Source organism: Gymnoscopelus braueri, assembly GCF_963280865.1.
Source record: "Gymnoscopelus braueri genome assembly, chromosome: 21".
Taxonomy (NCBI): Eukaryota; Metazoa; Chordata; class Actinopteri; order Myctophiformes; family Myctophidae; genus Gymnoscopelus; species Gymnoscopelus braueri.
In genome coordinates, this window is record NC_137623.1 from 1136064 (window position 1) to 1152884 (window position 16821).

General features: G+C 43.4%; 1 protein-coding gene across 1 annotated transcript in view; it reads left to right on the forward strand.

Moving 5' to 3' along the window:
- The first annotated feature begins 598 nt into the window (after window positions 1-598).
- mbtps2 (membrane-bound transcription factor peptidase, site 2) overlaps window positions 599-16821 on the forward strand; it is a 35805-nt gene continuing 19582 nt past the window's right edge. Inside the window, exons 1-6 of the mRNA XM_080417999.1 lie at window positions 599-800; window positions 2990-3193; window positions 7436-7584; window positions 9164-9302; window positions 9680-9783; window positions 12914-13041. Of these exons, the coding sequence (XP_080274125.1) occupies window positions 3110-3193; window positions 7436-7584; window positions 9164-9302; window positions 9680-9783; window positions 12914-13041 (604 nt within the window). The 5' untranslated portion in view covers window positions 599-800; window positions 2990-3109. The remainder of the gene's footprint in view (window positions 801-2989; window positions 3194-7435; window positions 7585-9163; window positions 9303-9679; window positions 9784-12913; window positions 13042-16821) is intronic.

A 16821-nucleotide genomic window follows, 5' to 3' on the forward strand; every position in this document is an offset into this window, starting at 1 on the left:
TCGCTTCTTTTGGGCTTGTTTTCCTAGACCTGGTTGCTTATTAGTCTCACAAGATCTGGCAACGCTGAGATCGATCAGTCTGCTCTCAACTCAGTGTTCGACTGATCGCGTCTGGCTGGGGATCGGGGTTGCCAGGTCTGCTTATTATAAGCGACATTGGGCTTGTTTTCCCTTTAAAGATGCTTGTAAATATTGATTTTTTTGGGTCTTGTTTCTAAAGTGTAGTTGTTTATTCGGTCTTGTTTTGATGTTTTTTATAAACCAGTGGGTTCTCAAACATTTTCAAGGTAAGGACCCCCAAAATTATATTTATTTGTATGCGGACCCCCATCTGAAAATATGTTTAACCAGGGACCCCTATACAAGATTTGTGCTATTAAATTGTTTCAAAGGTATAAGAAAAAACACCTTTTATTTTCAATTTCCCTCTTTTCTTTAAAACGGCACATCTAACAAGCTCACAACGCGCCGCATTAATCTGCAATTTTTGTTGTTGTTTTCATAGACCCGGTTGCTTATTTCTTTCACAATATCTGGCAACGCTGCCTCATAGATCCATCACTCTGCTGATCCACTGATCACGTGACCAGGATGAAGACAGACGGTCGCACAGTGATGACGTCTTGTTGTCAATAGAACCATATAGATATCTATGAATAGAACGGCAAATAAAAATAAAAATAAATACATTCCCGACGCAATAAGACACTAGAACTACATCTGATGGTCCGCGGACCCCCTGGACCCCCTGACCCATCCATTAGGAACCAGAGGACCCCCTGGACACCAGGTTATTAGAGGTAAATCTATCAGGTTAGATTGTTTGACTATCATCTGTATTTTATCATGATAACTATATCTATATAATATATATCTATATCCTCTGGTTAAGACCTGATATATAAGCACAAATATATGCAAATCTCCAGTGGTGGAAAGTAACTAAGTACATTTACTCAAGTACTGTACTTAAGTACAATTTTGAGGTATTTGTACTTTACTTGAGTATTTCCAATTTCCAATACTTTCACTTCTACTCCACTACATCTCAGAGGCAAATATTGTACTTTTTACTCCACTACATTTACTTGAAAACATTAGTTACTAGTTACTTTTCAGATATAAATTATGATATAATGAAACATACATTAACCACTTTAACTCTATTTTATACATAGGCTATTTGAAAATAGCAGATCTACAAGCTCACAACGCGTCGCTTTGCGACGCGTTGTGAGCTTGTAGATCTGCTATTTTCAAATATTTAGTACTTTTACTTTTGGTACTTTGAGTACATTTTGATGCCAATACTTTTGTATTTTTACGCAAGTAAATTTTGAATTCTGGACTTTTACTTGTAACAGAGTATTTTTATATTGCAGTATTGGTACTTTTACTTAAGTAAAGAATTTGAGTACTTTTCCCACCACTGCCTGACACACATCTCTGTGAAGCTGTAGTCATGATGGGTCACATGACGCTCGTCTGTCACTAAGCGTCATGGCGCTACTTGTTCCTGGGTTGAGAATGTTTTACATTTTCAACCCGTTCATCTACATAGATGTTTATATTTCTAATATAAAGTGCTGACCTCACGGCCACGGATGTAACAAGTTAAAGCGCCCGGGTCTAAGTATCCGTGTCTTCCGTTATGTTCAATAAAAAGCATTTTAATCCGATGGCCGGCCATTGTCTCTGAATTTTATCCGACGCTTTCAATTACGCGACCCTATCGGTTGGGAGGTGTATTGCACTAAATTGCAAAAAATAAAAAATAAAATGGCCACCGATTGGATTAAGAAGCTTTTTATTGAACAATACGGAAGATACGGGTCCTTAGACCCGGGCGTTTCAACTTGTTACATCCATGGCATAGGGGTCAGCACTTTATATTTGAAATATGAACTTTTATGTAGAAGTAGTGGTGGTAAATGGAAAAAAATCGCAAACTAGGAACAAGTGGTTCCATGACTGTCAATCTGTCATGGTATGACAGTCATGTTTCAGGGCTATGCAAGTTACAAACATGTGATAACGAACCTCAAGAGAACCTATGATTATCATGGTTTTGGATCATATGCTGCACAGCCTGATATATTCAACTGATCTACAAATGCCTCAGTATGCCTTCTAGGTCTGTCACAATTAGTACATAATCGTGTAATCACAATTGTTTTTGCATAATCGTCACAATCGTTTCCATGTTGAAAAATGTTCACATATTTTCAAATATGAAAACAAATGCAGAAATAGCAGATCTACAAGCTTACAACGCGTCACGCGTTGTAAGCTTGTAGATCTGCTATTTCTGCTATTTTTATATGTGTAACATTATAACATTTTTCAATCATTTCTTTCTTTTCCTCTCTCTGGAAAGTTAAGCACATTAGGGCTTATATTTGCCCATGTAATGCCTCATTTGCATATTTAAACATCCAATTTCAGAAGACTTGTAATACAATAAATAATTGTCTTCATGTAAGTAATCAACTGGGGAAATGTCATAGTGTTGTCTATCATTTATCTTTGTTTTGTTTTTGTTAAATGGAGAATAACATTGGGTCATCTTAGCATCGTCTCATATAAGAATTGTGGTCCAACAATAAACAAACCGTCTCTGCGATATTGTCAGGGAGGAGGCTCTGTATTCTTTATATTATATATATATATATATATATATATATATTATATATATGTATATTTTAGAGTCAGGGAGGAGGCTCTGTATCGTTTATGATAGTCAGTCACTCATATTTGATACAGTCTATTTATGGAGAAAATGTAAATAATTCGTCATTTGTTCAGTTCTTATTTGATGAGATATTAAACATGTCTATGGGAATTCAGAATGTGGGGAAAACCATGACCAGGTAGGATGAGTACATTATGTCAGACTTTAGACTCTGTTGACCCCATAAACAAGTTATTATACGTCAGGTTTTTACCACTAATTTGATAATGAACTCTTGTCTGGCTCATGGACTATTAGGACCAGAGGACCACCAGAGGACCACCAGAGGACCACCAGAGGACATACATCTGACCAGGGACCCCTAGGGACCCCCCTCCACCAGGACCAGAGGACCCTCATCAGCTGTTGTTCCGCCTGATGAACGAGATGATCCCGGTTCCTCTGGTGGTGTGTGTGTTAGGAGCATGGTGCTGTGTGTACCTCACTGACACACTGCTGAAGGTACACACACACACACACACACACACACACACACACACACACACACACACACACACACACACACACCTCTACACACACACACACACACACACACACACACACACGCACACGCACACGCACACGCGCACGCACACACACACGCACGCACGCACGCACGCGCACACTAGAGTTCTCAAATTCTACCTGAACCCTATAAAGAGAAGAATGCATTCGCCATCTGTTTTGAATAAGGGGTGTCATGTTTTGCAATTAATTAAACTTACATAGACTATTTCTGTTATTAAGGCTTGTGATTTCTATTAGACTGTGCAGGGCAGAGTCTCTGAGTTGTTTTGAATAAGCCCACTGACCATCCCACTGACCAGCCCACTGACCATCCCACTGACCAGCCCACTGACCATCCCACTGAACATCCCACTGACCAGCCCACTGACCATCCCACTGACCAGCCCACTGACCATCCCACTGAACATCCCACTGACCAGCCCACTGACCAGCCCACTGACCATCCCACTGACCATCCCACTGACCAGCCCACTGACCAGCCCACTGAACAGCCCACTGACCATCCCACTGACCAGCCCACTGACCATCCCACTGACCAGCCCACTGACCATCCCACTGAACATCCCACTGACCAGCCCACTGACCATCCCACTGACCAGCCCACTGACCATCCCACTGAACATCCCACTGACCAGCCCACTGACCATCCCACTGAACATCCCACTGACCAGCCCACTGACCAGCCCACTGACCATCCCACTGACCAGCCCACTGACCATCCCACTGACCAGCCCACTGACCATCCCACTGAACATCCCACTGACCATCCCACTGACCAGCCCACTGACCATCCCACTGAACATCCCACTGACCAGCCCACTGACCAGCCCACTGACCATCCCACTGACCAGCCCACTGACCAGCCCACTGACCAGCCCACTGACCATCCCACTGACCATCCCACTGACCAGCCCACTGACCAGCCCACTGAACAGCCCACTGACGTCTACAATGCATCACGATCTACAGGTTTAGAACGTGCAGATCGGTTCTTAACAGGCCATAAATCAGACAGTGTCAGAGCAGAGTCCTGCACGGGCGGGGCGGGTCTGGTTTGTATTTTTGATATAATCACGGGTGACGGGTCGGTCTATGGATCTGATTATTGACAGGCCGGCGGGCTGTGTTAAGCGCTACACAACAGTGCTCTCTGATTTTCACAATAAAATGTTACCCACTCGCGTTTACTTCAGTACCGCCCGTCCCTGTGAACTTATAAAAGTATATTTTTCACCCAACGCCTGTAAGCTTAAGCTAACAGGTTAACAACAGTCTCCAGTCTCAGACAGTCAGGAGTCGGGGGACAGTCGGGGGGGGGGGGGGGGGGGGAGGCAGAGAAATGCAGAAGATGCATGCACACAGAGTAAGGTGTGAACAAGACAAGGATTTAACTTCATTTAAATCTGCACAATGTAAATTAACACCAGTCAGTCAACGCCGTCTAAAACATTTATTATTATCAAAAACCTCTTAAATATCTTCTCTTCATTCATAGTTTACTTCTTTCCTGTGTTTGTGTTAGCCAGGAGAAGATTTAGATATTGTAGAATAGTTGTCTGGTCATGAGGCAGGTATATACTGTATGTACCAGTAACGTCCACAAGGTGGAGCTGTTGGCTACATAGCACCAGACACCCTGTAACACTGGTCCTGTGTGTTCAACTCATCAAGACATAGAAACACATACAATACAAGATATTATCAACACTAGGAGCAGTACAAGTATATTTACAGAGATACAGTGGTGTGTGTGTGTGTGTGTGTGTGTGTGTGGGGGGGGGGGGGGCTAGAAGACTTTTCTTGGTCTAGTTGCAAAGTGAACCAGGACTCAGTCTCTACCCCAAACATAGGAAAGGAGACTACATTAGTACACATTGAATAAATCAGAGTTTTACCAGTATGGTAAAAGCTGTCTATACTCTATACTGTCTATAAGCCTAAAATACTGCTATCCTTGAGTTATTGTCTGTGCCATTCTGATCAGTGGTGAGCTGTGGATTTTTGAACTATGGGGGCTATATTTTATGACGTCACGTGCGCGGGCTATGTGCACATGCGTGCGCACGCGCGTGCACGTGCCCGCGCTGCGCGCACGCATGTGCACATAGCCACTCAGCGCTAGTTGAAATACTGTATTCAACATGTGATTATTAATGTATTTATATTTCTTATTATTTTGTTGCATTGTTAATTTGTTGTTTTTATTTTTGTTTCAATTAATTAATTTTTTTATTTTCCTTTTAGTTTTATATAAAAGCCCTTTACATAGATTCACCCACACATAAGTACTTAAAATAATCAGTCAACTTGTCTTTACTTGAATTACTTTTTTTTTTTACATTGCTTTCAAAACAGTGTTTTTTAAAACAAGTAAAAAATAAAATAAATACCCTTTTGCTACTCACCAAAACAAAGACGGTTTTATGGAGTTGAAAGCCTACTTTACTAAATGGGAAGAAAATATTTCACCAGAATTCAAACCTGTTTTTTGATTACTCCACAGTGCCCTCTACAGATCTGGTCAATGGAATGTTCCTATTGACCAGATTCTTCCTTCCGGTGAAATATTTTCTTTTCTGGCCAAAAGGTGTATTTTAGACGTGAGGTGGGGGCTCAGAGTGTTCCCACTTAGTAGAATAGGCTTTCAACTCCATTAAACCGTCTTTGTTTTGGTGAGTACCAAAAGTGTATTTTTTAATTTTACTACAGACGAGAGGCTGCGCTACCGCGGTGCGAGGGGAAAGAATGGAAAGTACCATAACGTTAAGGAGAACTCCTTCTAACACTATGGACCAGAGCTAGACAGGGATAACTTTGTAGCTCTTGTGTCCTCTGATAAGCGATTAACCCTTTCACACTCCATGGCTTTTTTCGAGTAGCCTAATGTTATGCAAAGCAGCCAGGTTGAGGCCATTGTTTAAAGGGGCCACACCATGAATTTCATTTTTTTTTTGGGGGGCGGGGTATTTTTTGGGCTCCCCAGTGTCTCTTGTACCCCAAAAAACATATTTTTTTAACATTCAGTCATTCATTCTCATTTCAGAGATTTTCTGAATGGGCGTGTCTGAACAGGCCATTTCAGAATGGCAATGCAAGTGACATCACTTGCATTGCCATTGCATTGATGCTGGCCAGACAGAATTGCTCAGTAGCCCCCCCTGCCCAAGAGGATGTTTTGGTATTGCAGCTGAAAGTGCTGTATAAGCCAGAGACAATTGACTTGGGATGAGTATATCTGAGTGATGATTTAGGCTCAAACCTTTTGAAAAAGGTTTGAGGGACGTACACCATATGATATTAAATACCAAATATATTCTTTTAATTCATGGTGTAGATCCTTTAAGGTGTTAAAGACGGCTCGCCCCTAACGGTGCGTTGTTGTGCTAATGATGACGGCTCGCGGGCGGCTGACGGTGTGTGCTCGCGCGTGCATGTGGAGCTCGTGCATGTGGAGCACGCGCGAGCCCCCAGCCCCCATGGTGTCAGAAGAACTAAGGGGTCGCCGACCCCCCTAGCACCCCCTTCAGCTCACCCCTGATGACGATGATATTTTGTCATATTTTGAATACTTCAGTTGATGTTGTTTTATACTCTTACTGTACTATTTATATTATTATTTACAATAACTTGTAGCTGCACTTAAACAATGATTCATGGATTTTTTTGTTATTACTAGATCAGTGTTTCTCAACACCTTTTAATTTCAAGGAGCACCATATCTATGAGAGTGTACAAATGGAACCAAATGGACCTGTAAGGGTCCAATTTGTATTCTCTCAGAGTTACAGACCTGTAAGGGTCTGGAAAAAAAGAAGCTATTAAAATACTAGCGCAAGACCCATAGGCATAGGGGTTTTTAGCTGCGGTCGACTCGGGATGGAGTTATGTATTTTCTCTACTGTACCATTTGTCCTATTAAGCGTGCCAACGTGTCGTCACCAGCAGAAGGGGCAAATCAGCCTGCGGGGGCGAGGCATTGGGCGTGGCATTGGGCAATGTTAAGTCAACCTGGTTTTTACCCCTCAAAGATGTCCGCAGCTACAAAAAGACACTTGTTGACGCCCCCTTCAGGATTTTTTGGTACACCTAATAGGATATAATAACATAATATAAAAGGTAAGAACAACGTTGTGCAGAATTCTCCTTTTAACGTACTGTATATCTGTTGTTTTCCAGTCCTCTACGACTCATCGTAATAAGTATGAGTCATGGCTGAGCAGCAGAGGGCTGATGTTGGCTCCTTTCCACCTCAGATGGCAGACCACCATGTTTAACCCTCTGTTTGCCTACTGCGCCCGGATGAACCCCCACCTCCTCTACCTGTGGTAAGACCTCCCCTCACATCCTAAGACCTCCCCCCACCTCCTAAGACCTCCCCTCACCTCCTAAGACCTCCCCCCACCTCCTAAGACCTCCCCTCACCTCCTAAGACCTCCCCCCACCTCCTAAGACCTCCCCCCACCTCCTCTACCTGTGGTAAGACCTCCCCCCACCTCCTAAGACCTCCCCTCACCTCCTCTACCTGTGGTAAGACCTCCCCCCACCTCCTAAGACCTCCCCTCACCTCCTAAGACCTCCCCCCACCTCCTAAGACCACCCCTCACCTCCTAAGACCACCCCCACCTCCTCTACCTGTGGTAAGACCTCCCCTCACATCCTAAGACCTCCCCCCACCTCCTCTACCTGTGGTAAGACCTCCCCCCACCTCCTAAGACCTCCCCTCACCTCCTCTACCTGTGGTAAGACCTCCCCCCACCTCCTAAGACCTCCCCTCACCTCCTAAGACCTCCCCCCACCTCCTAAGACCACCCCTCACCTCCTAAGACCACCCCCACCTCCTCTACCTGTGGTAAGACCTCCCCTCACCTCCTAAGACCTCCCCCCACCTCCTAAGACCTCCCCCACCTCCTCTACCTGTGGTAAGACCTCCCCTCACCTCCTAAGACCTCCCCCCACCTCCTAAGACCTCCCCCACCTCCTCTACCTGTGGTAAGACCTCCCCTCACCTCCTAAGACCTCCCCCCACCTCCTAAGACCTCCCCCACCTCCTCTACCTGTGGTAAGACCTCCCCTCACCTCCTAAGACCTCCCCCCACCTCCCCCCACCTCCTAAGACCACCCCCCACCTCCTAAGACCTCCCCCACCTCCTAATTATATTAGTAGATACCACCTACTAATAGAATAGTACTAATTACTAATAGCCTTGTATGAATGTTGTGGTTTCAATTTAATCCATGCTGGTCTTCATGGTGGTCTCATAGTGTTTATATTAACAGGTTCTCCAGTGCTCTGGTCTTCATGGTGGTCTCATAATGTTTATATTAACAGGTTCTCCAGTGGTCTGGTCTTCATGGTGGTCTCATAGTGTTTATATTAACAGGTTCTCCAGTGGTCTGGTGTTCATGGTGGTCTCATAATGTGTTTATTAACAGGTTCTCCAGTGGTCTGGTCTTCATGGTGGTCTCATAATGTTTATATTAACAGGTTCTCCAGTGGTCTGGTCTTCATGGTGGTCTCATAATTTGTTTATAACAGGTTCTCCAGTGGTCTGGTGTTCATGGTGGTCTCATAATGTGTTTATATTAACAGGTTCTCCAGTGGTCTGGTCTTCATGGTGGTCTCATAGTGTGTTTATTAACAGGTTCTCCAGTGGTCTGGTCTTCATGGTGGTCTCATAGTGTGTTTATTAACAGGTTCTCCAGTGGTCTGGTCTTCATGGTGGTCTCATAATGTGTTTATTAACAGGTTCTCCAGTGGTCTGGTCTTCATGGTGGTCTCATAGTGTGTTTATTAACAGGTTCTCCAGTGGTCTGGTCTTCAGGGTGGTCTCATAATGTGTTTATATTAACAGGTTCTCCAGTGGTCTGGTCTTCGGGGTGGTCTCATAATGTGTTCATTAACAGGTTCTCCAGTGGTCTGGTGTTCGGGGTGGTCTCCATGGTAGGGTCTGTGGTTCTGTTGGTCAGGACTCTACAGCAGACCGTGGCTCAGATGACCTCTGATAACCCTCACATGAGCGGCCAGCAAGCCCTGCAAGTGGTGGTACGACTACGTGTGTGTGTGTGTGTGTGTGTGTGTGTGTGTGTGTGTGTGTGTGTGTGTGTGTGTGTGTGTGTGTGTGTGTGTGTGTGTGTGTGTGTGTGTGTGTGTGTGTGTGTGTGTGTGTGTGTGTGTGGCCTGTCACAATGATTACATAATTGCGTAACCACAATATAGTTGTTTGCATAATTGTTTCCATGTTGACACATATTTTCAATTTGTTTTCATTTTTTTTTAAATAAATGGTAAAAAAAAACATTTTCAAAACATAACAGTTGCAATAGCAGATCTACAAGCTCCAAACACGTCTCAATGTTCATGTATGTATTGGAGTATGAGGTTATTACATGTTGATGTGGTTCTATACTGTACGTTTGTAGGTTCCAGGGGTCAACCTGCCCACCAGTCAGCTGGGATACTTCTTCAGCGCTCTGCTGGTCAGCGGCGTCATACATGAGCTGGGCCACGCGGTGGCAGCACTGAGGTACACACACACACACACACACCCACACACACACACACACACACACACACACACACACACACACACACACACACACACACACACACACACACACACACACACACAATACATGAGCTGGGCCACGCGGTGGCAGCACTGAGGTACACACACACACACACACACGCACACGCCAGGGATTCCGTTAGCCGGTATTTACCGGCCATTGACCGGTAAAATGTTTAATTGGCCGGTAAATATAAACACGCTGAAAATGCTGTTATTAGGCTATTTTATCATTTAAGCCTATTATTAATATTATTATTTGCATAAAGTAGTTGGCTACAACCGTTACGATCATAATCATTTAAAGTTTATATCATGATCTGACTGTGTGGTTTAATTCAGACAGCCTGCTCGGCTGCTGCTGTGCGCTGCAGTTATAGAATAGCCTATTCGTTGTACGATGGTGTCGCGCGTTGAAAATATCAGAGCTACAAGCTCACAGCACGTCGCAACGCGCCGCGTTGTGAGCTTGTATGTCTGCTATTTTTTATACGCCACAACACCGCTAAGAGACACAGCTGTGTCTCCTCCTAATCAGCGCTGAGTAGGGTGGCTCGCTCGGGTGTTGATAAACAGAACCGGGATTTTCCAAGGTGATAGAATCTGAACCAAACCGGACCCAATTGTCGATAAAGGGACCCGTCCCGTCCCGAACACGTGTGGGTCGTGGATATTATGCAAGCACAGGGACTGTCTGTCTGCAATGGATAAAGTGGTGAAAGTTTGTGAAAGCAACTATAGAGGCAAGTAATCAACCTCGCGCAAGGCCACATATATCATGACATATATAATCAACGTTAACAAAACAAAACAAAACCTACTTTTGCATATCAAGGTTGAATGACAATCGATGTAAAGCCCAAAATATATATTAATTTGTTTATACTGTGCGACGGTGTTGCGCAGGGAAACCACAGCCCGCAGGGTAATTAGGACTCGCCCCAAAACACCCTCGCCCCCATTTTTCAGGCGGACCAGCGGTTCTTGTATTCTTGTATTTGTTTTACTGAGGATAAGGGTAGAAATAGGTTTAGGATTAGGTATAGTTTTACTGAGGTTAAGAGATTAGGATAGGTTAGGTTTAGGCATAGTTTACTGATATGTTTAGGAATACCAGGCGAATACCGCCGGATTTTCCCCGGGGCAACTGTGTTTTAGGGCGAGCGTTTTGGTATTCGTCACGCAGCAGTTCACTCATGCCCACTTTATTCATTTCATTTTTGTCAAGCGACATCTCTGCATGATATAGACTATAGACAGTAGATCATATCATTTAGTTATCTATAAAGACAGGAACAGGTTGCATCTGTGATAAAGTGGAAAGAAGCGCAGCTCTAACGTAACGAGGTGTAATGAGCCCAATCAGCTGGATGCATGTATGCAGTGCAAACACGCATGTGACGTTAATTATAATATGGCCGGTAAATGTATTCTTTGGCCGGTAAAATATAATCCTGCCGGCCACGGTGGCCGGTCCCAAAAATGCCTAGTGGAAACCCTGGCACACGCACACACACACACACACACACACACACACACACACACACACACACACACACACACACACACACACACACACACACACACACACACACACACACACACACATGAAAAAGGCAGTGCACACACATCCGCGGCCCAGGTGCAAGACAAGCAGAAGTATCATAAAAGAACACAGTCTGCACACTGGTGATGCTGACAAAGCTCTGCTGTGTTTTTATTGTGTTGTCAACGTTTGGGCCGTTCAGACCTTCATCAGGACATAGACATGGGAATGGGCCTTTATACACACATTATATATAGCTTTACAGTTTAGGCATTTAGCAGACGCTCTTAACTCTATAAACGCCATTGACTCGAAAACGCGTCAATAACTACTTAATCCACCCACGCCATTGACGCGTTAGACGCGTTGGATTTGCGTTCATTGTTTAATCTCTGATCGCGCTATGCTGCTTAAAATTCAATGTTATTCTCGAGTTCCACTTACTTCACCCATATCTGCATCCGGTTTCATGTCCTGGGTTCCGTTTCCGGTTTTTGATTATTTTCCCCCGGTCATTTCGTCCAAAATAGGTAAACAAACGGTTTTTCACACGGTATGACGGACAAACGGACAGCTTCTCTTCTATAATCTATGGTCTGGGTGACGATCAGTCATCGCCGTCGTGTATCACAACGTAATTTTGACGATCAAAACAATCTGGGAGGACGTCACATCCGTTTTCATGGTTTTCCCTGTCTAATCGCCCAAGAAGGGTAACAGTGACACCAGGAGGTGATCAAGCTATCATGTGGTGCTCTCTAGTGGCGGATTTGTGCGGCGTCTTTAAAAAACAGTCTGATCAATTATTTTCATGAAAATTTTCAAAATATAAAAATAAAAAAAACACAAAAATTGCTGGCAATGGGGGAGTACTTTATGAAAATACTCTGGCAGTCAAAGAGTTAACACATTGATTGCCAAGATATTAAACATAGTTTTCTATCCCCTTGCCAGCGTATAATTACCTCAATCCCATGATATTTGAAACGCTGTGGAACCGACATTTTGTCCCACAAACACAAACAAAATAGTCCCCGTGGGTTAGTGGAGGGATCTGTGTATCCATAGGAACGACAACGTTCCAACCGCCATCCGCCATGTTGGGGCTTCAGCCCGCTGAAAACTAGTGGTTTACAATGCAAAAAAATAAACTGAGTTACAGCTGTTTTTCTGAAAATCCCAAACAGGAAGCAGATAGCTCTCTTTTTTTTTTGGAACGACGTCACATCCACATTCTACTTCTCTGAGTGACGATCGATCATTCCAATGCCGTGTTGCGGCATTCTGGATCATTTGGAGAGGCTTAAGTGCATATCATCCCAAAAACCAATAAACGAAAACTAAAGGCATTTTGTCTATAGTTTCTGTTAGTTTTAGTTAGTTTAGTAAACACACAATACAGTTTCAGTTAGTTATCGTTTATTTGTTTTATTCTAGTTTTTAGTTTTCGTTAACTATAATAACCTGTGTGTGTGTGTGTGTGTGTGTGTGTGTGTGTGTGTGTGTGTGTGTGTGCGTGTGCGTGTGTGTCCATCCCCACAGGGAGCAGGTGAGGGTGAATGGTTTCGGGATGTTCATGTTCGTGGTTTACCCCGGGGCCTTCGTGGATCTGTTCACCACTCACCTCAACCTCATCTCTCCCGCACAGCAGCTACGTATCTTCTGTGCCGGTGAGTCCTGTCTGCTTTTACTTTACTTTACAATACAATACAATACCATACCATACAATACAATACAATACAATACTATACTATACTATACTATACTATACTATACTATACTATACTATACTATACTATACTATACTATACTATACTATACTATACCATACCATACCATACCATACCATACCATACCATACCATACCATACCATACCATACCATACCATACCATACCATACCATACCATACCATACCATACCATACCATACCATACCATACCATACCATACCATACCATACCATACCCCCAACGGCACTCTGGGACAGTTGAGAACTCACTCCTTTCTGGACATGAATTGGTAACACAGTTCAAGTACCTCTAAATGTTGAGTCATCCTGGACTCAACATTTAGGACAGGAACCCCTATATGTAACTATACCTTTCAGGACAGGAACCCCTCTTTGGGGTTCTTGTTGCTATGTTTACAGTATGTTTGTAATGACGTTTTTTCAGAAAACTTTAGGTCAGGATTTAGAAGGCGTTATTAGAACCGGCCTCAGATCTAAATGGGTTAAAAGCTTGTAGATCTGCTATTTTTTGAATATGTACTATTTTAAAGCGAACAATTTTAACTCAAATCTGTGCATCGTGGGGGTCCCTGGAACAACATATTTTCAGATGGGGGTCGGTGGCCAAATACATGTCATGTTGGGGGTCTTAGACATGAAAAGGTTTGAGCACCACTGATGTAGAAACGTACGTTTTTCAGAAAACTGTTGGGATTTAGAAGACATTTGTAGAATGGGCTTCAGGTCTTAATGGGTTTAACAAAGAAATGACATGCACGATGTTCTCTCACATCCAGTACTGTTTCACTAAGTGGTCTAAGTGGTCTTACACATGTGTGACGACACTCAAGCCCCTAAAACATACATATTCTGTCACTAGTTGAAAAGGAAAAAACTAAAAACGCTGGCTGTGGGCGATTCATTATATTGTATTGTATTTAATCTGGCAGTGAAAGAGTTACAAAAACAGACACTTTTAAAATGAGACAAAGCCATTAGATTTTCTGTACAGCACTTTGTAAACCCTGGTTGTGAAATGTGCTTTACAAATAAAGTGGATTGGATTGGATAAATGGTTAGACCAGTCTGGTAGAGGTTTGCATTGTGTCGTTACCTTGACATGATGGAACTCTAAAGTTCACTCCACTGGCTTCCCGTCTCCTTCAGAACCCAATACAAGGTTTCCCTTCTGACGCATCAGTGCATCCACGGCAACGCTCCTTCCTACCTCAAGGAATTAGTCCCCCTACAACCCTCAACCCGCAACACCCGCTCTTCAAACACATACCTCCTCAAAACCCACAAGGCAAAGCTTCGTACCATGGGCGACCGGGCTTTCTGCTCGGCCGCCCCCGAACTGTGGAACGCCCTCCCTGTAGAACGCCCTCCCTGTAGAACGCCCTCCCTGTAGAACGCCCTCCCTGTCCACCTGAGAGCTCCACAGTCAGTTGATTGTTTTAAGAGAGGACTAAAGACCTACCTTTTTAGCAAAGCATTTTTTTAGCTGGTTTTACCTCTAGGCTTTATGCCCCCATGTTTTAATAGTTTTCTTCTAGTTTCCTAGTTGTTGTTTTCTTTTATTGGTGATGTTTCTGTTTTTATGCAATTGCCTTCTGTAGCATTTCTTGTAAATGTAAAGTGCGTTATAAATAAAATCCATTATTATTATTATTATTATTAAAGGTCATGTGTAATGTAATGTAATGTAATGTCATTACACATCGGCGATTATGCGAATATACGCACAATTTGGACTCGTCCCGAATAATTAAAAGACGCCTTTTCGCTCCATGGAAGCTTGTATTGACTTTATAAGGTTTAAAAAAAAAACGTATTATTCGCATGAAAAAATCGCCCCTGGTGTGTAAGGACCTTAAAGGTGGACAAGAAATCTGAAATAATTGCTCCATTGATTGGAAATTAATTAACAACATGACAGGAGAGAGAGAGCAGCTTTAAAATGAGAGAAAAACAACATGAGGATTATTGGATGAACTCAAATAGCCCTTCTGCCTGCTGTTTGAAGTGACAGCCACTAGAGGGCAGCACAGACCCCAGTACCTCTGTGTGTGTCTGCTCTGAGAGGATGTTCAGGGCTTTCAGTCACCATGACAACGTTCAAGTTGACCTTTCGTTTGCCATTGAACATTATGAATATTATGAATATTTATGTTTCATATACTTCAGTTATTTGTCCTATCTGCCCTTTTTTATTACAAAGAATTTATTCTCTACTTTCAAAAGGTTTTAAAAATACCTGGAAATAGCTGATCTACAAGCTAACTGTTCTTTTGATTAGATTTTATAATGTAGGATTTTTTTTCAACATGCAATTTAACTCGACTCCAATGAATGATTAGTAATGAATATGTACCATTTGAATACATAATGACATGCTGCGTTCATCTATCTCTGTCTAATCTCTCAAGAACAGATTCTGCTCTGCGTTGGAATCTGTCGTGAAGGCTCGTCATAACGTGTATGCACTGTGTGGGCGTGGGCGTGCCTTCAGATCAGGAAGCAGGCCGCGCTTTACCCAATCAAATGTAGTGGGCGGGATTTACGTGTCCGCCGATCCTTCCCTACTCGAAACAAGCCGAAACTAATTTAACAATAGCGTCCGCGGAGCAGACAAAACCACGGAAAGATATTCACATTTTAACTTGCTCTTTCACCATAGAAACAAGTGGGCTTATAACCAAAACGATCCATGTTCTCTGGGAGAAGTGGTGTTAGTGTTCCGTGTAGAAATATTGTTAGTGGGAATGAAAACATAGAGGCACCACCGGAAGTGAAAGCTGAAGGCAGACCAAAACATAGACATATAAAGGTAGACGCCTCATTCGGCTCTGAAGCATTTGTATCTCGGGCGCACTTCCTGCTTCCGCAGGGCTGCCTGTGCGTCACAGAAACGGAAGTTCGGTAGGCCAATCAGAGGCAGGTGGGGGCGGGTCTTTTTGTATCCCAGCTTTTAACCCTTTAAGAGGCAGCAGCTGTGCGCAGCATCTAGCAAACTCCACACTCTATTTGTGAAATTCAAAGAGACATGGTCCTTTTTCATATCAAGGTCCATTATTTATTCAGCATTTGAGTCACGGAACACCGTTTGATAAGCTTTAGCCTCTCACACCCAAAACTTAGAATATGTTATCGTTCGATAAGATGTTGTCAAAATAACAATTGTTTACGTTCTCTAATTGTGTACTTGTTTAGTAAGTAATGCAGATGTTTAACAATTTGACTCTTGACAGTGTGAAATGTTATACTCAAGATTTAAAGATCTATAAGGGTCCATTTGGTTATTATCAACTCTCCATCATTTAGCTGGGTACCACCTGGAACCCCCTCAATGACCACTGGTGGTTCCCGGACCACTGGTTGAGAACCATTGCACTGACAAGTCCCGGAAAAGACGCACTGTGATTGGCCAGTAGTCAACGCACTGTGAGTGCTGTGATTGGCCAGTAGTCACTTGAGTGACAGGTTCCCTGCGGAAGACGGAAGAGCCGCCGTGTATTGCGATACCAGTCGCCCCAATGAACTGCAGAGGCCAATGAGGTATCTAGGTTTCTAATATCTATGGACCAAAACCCCGGTTTCCTTGCGCATAGGTGCTGCGTCGTCATTGTCCCAGAGCCAGATAGAGATAGTACAAACAGCAGAGGGCGCTGTTTTTCCTTCTCATTTGGCTCGGGGTTCCCAGATTGATCTCTGTCTAGC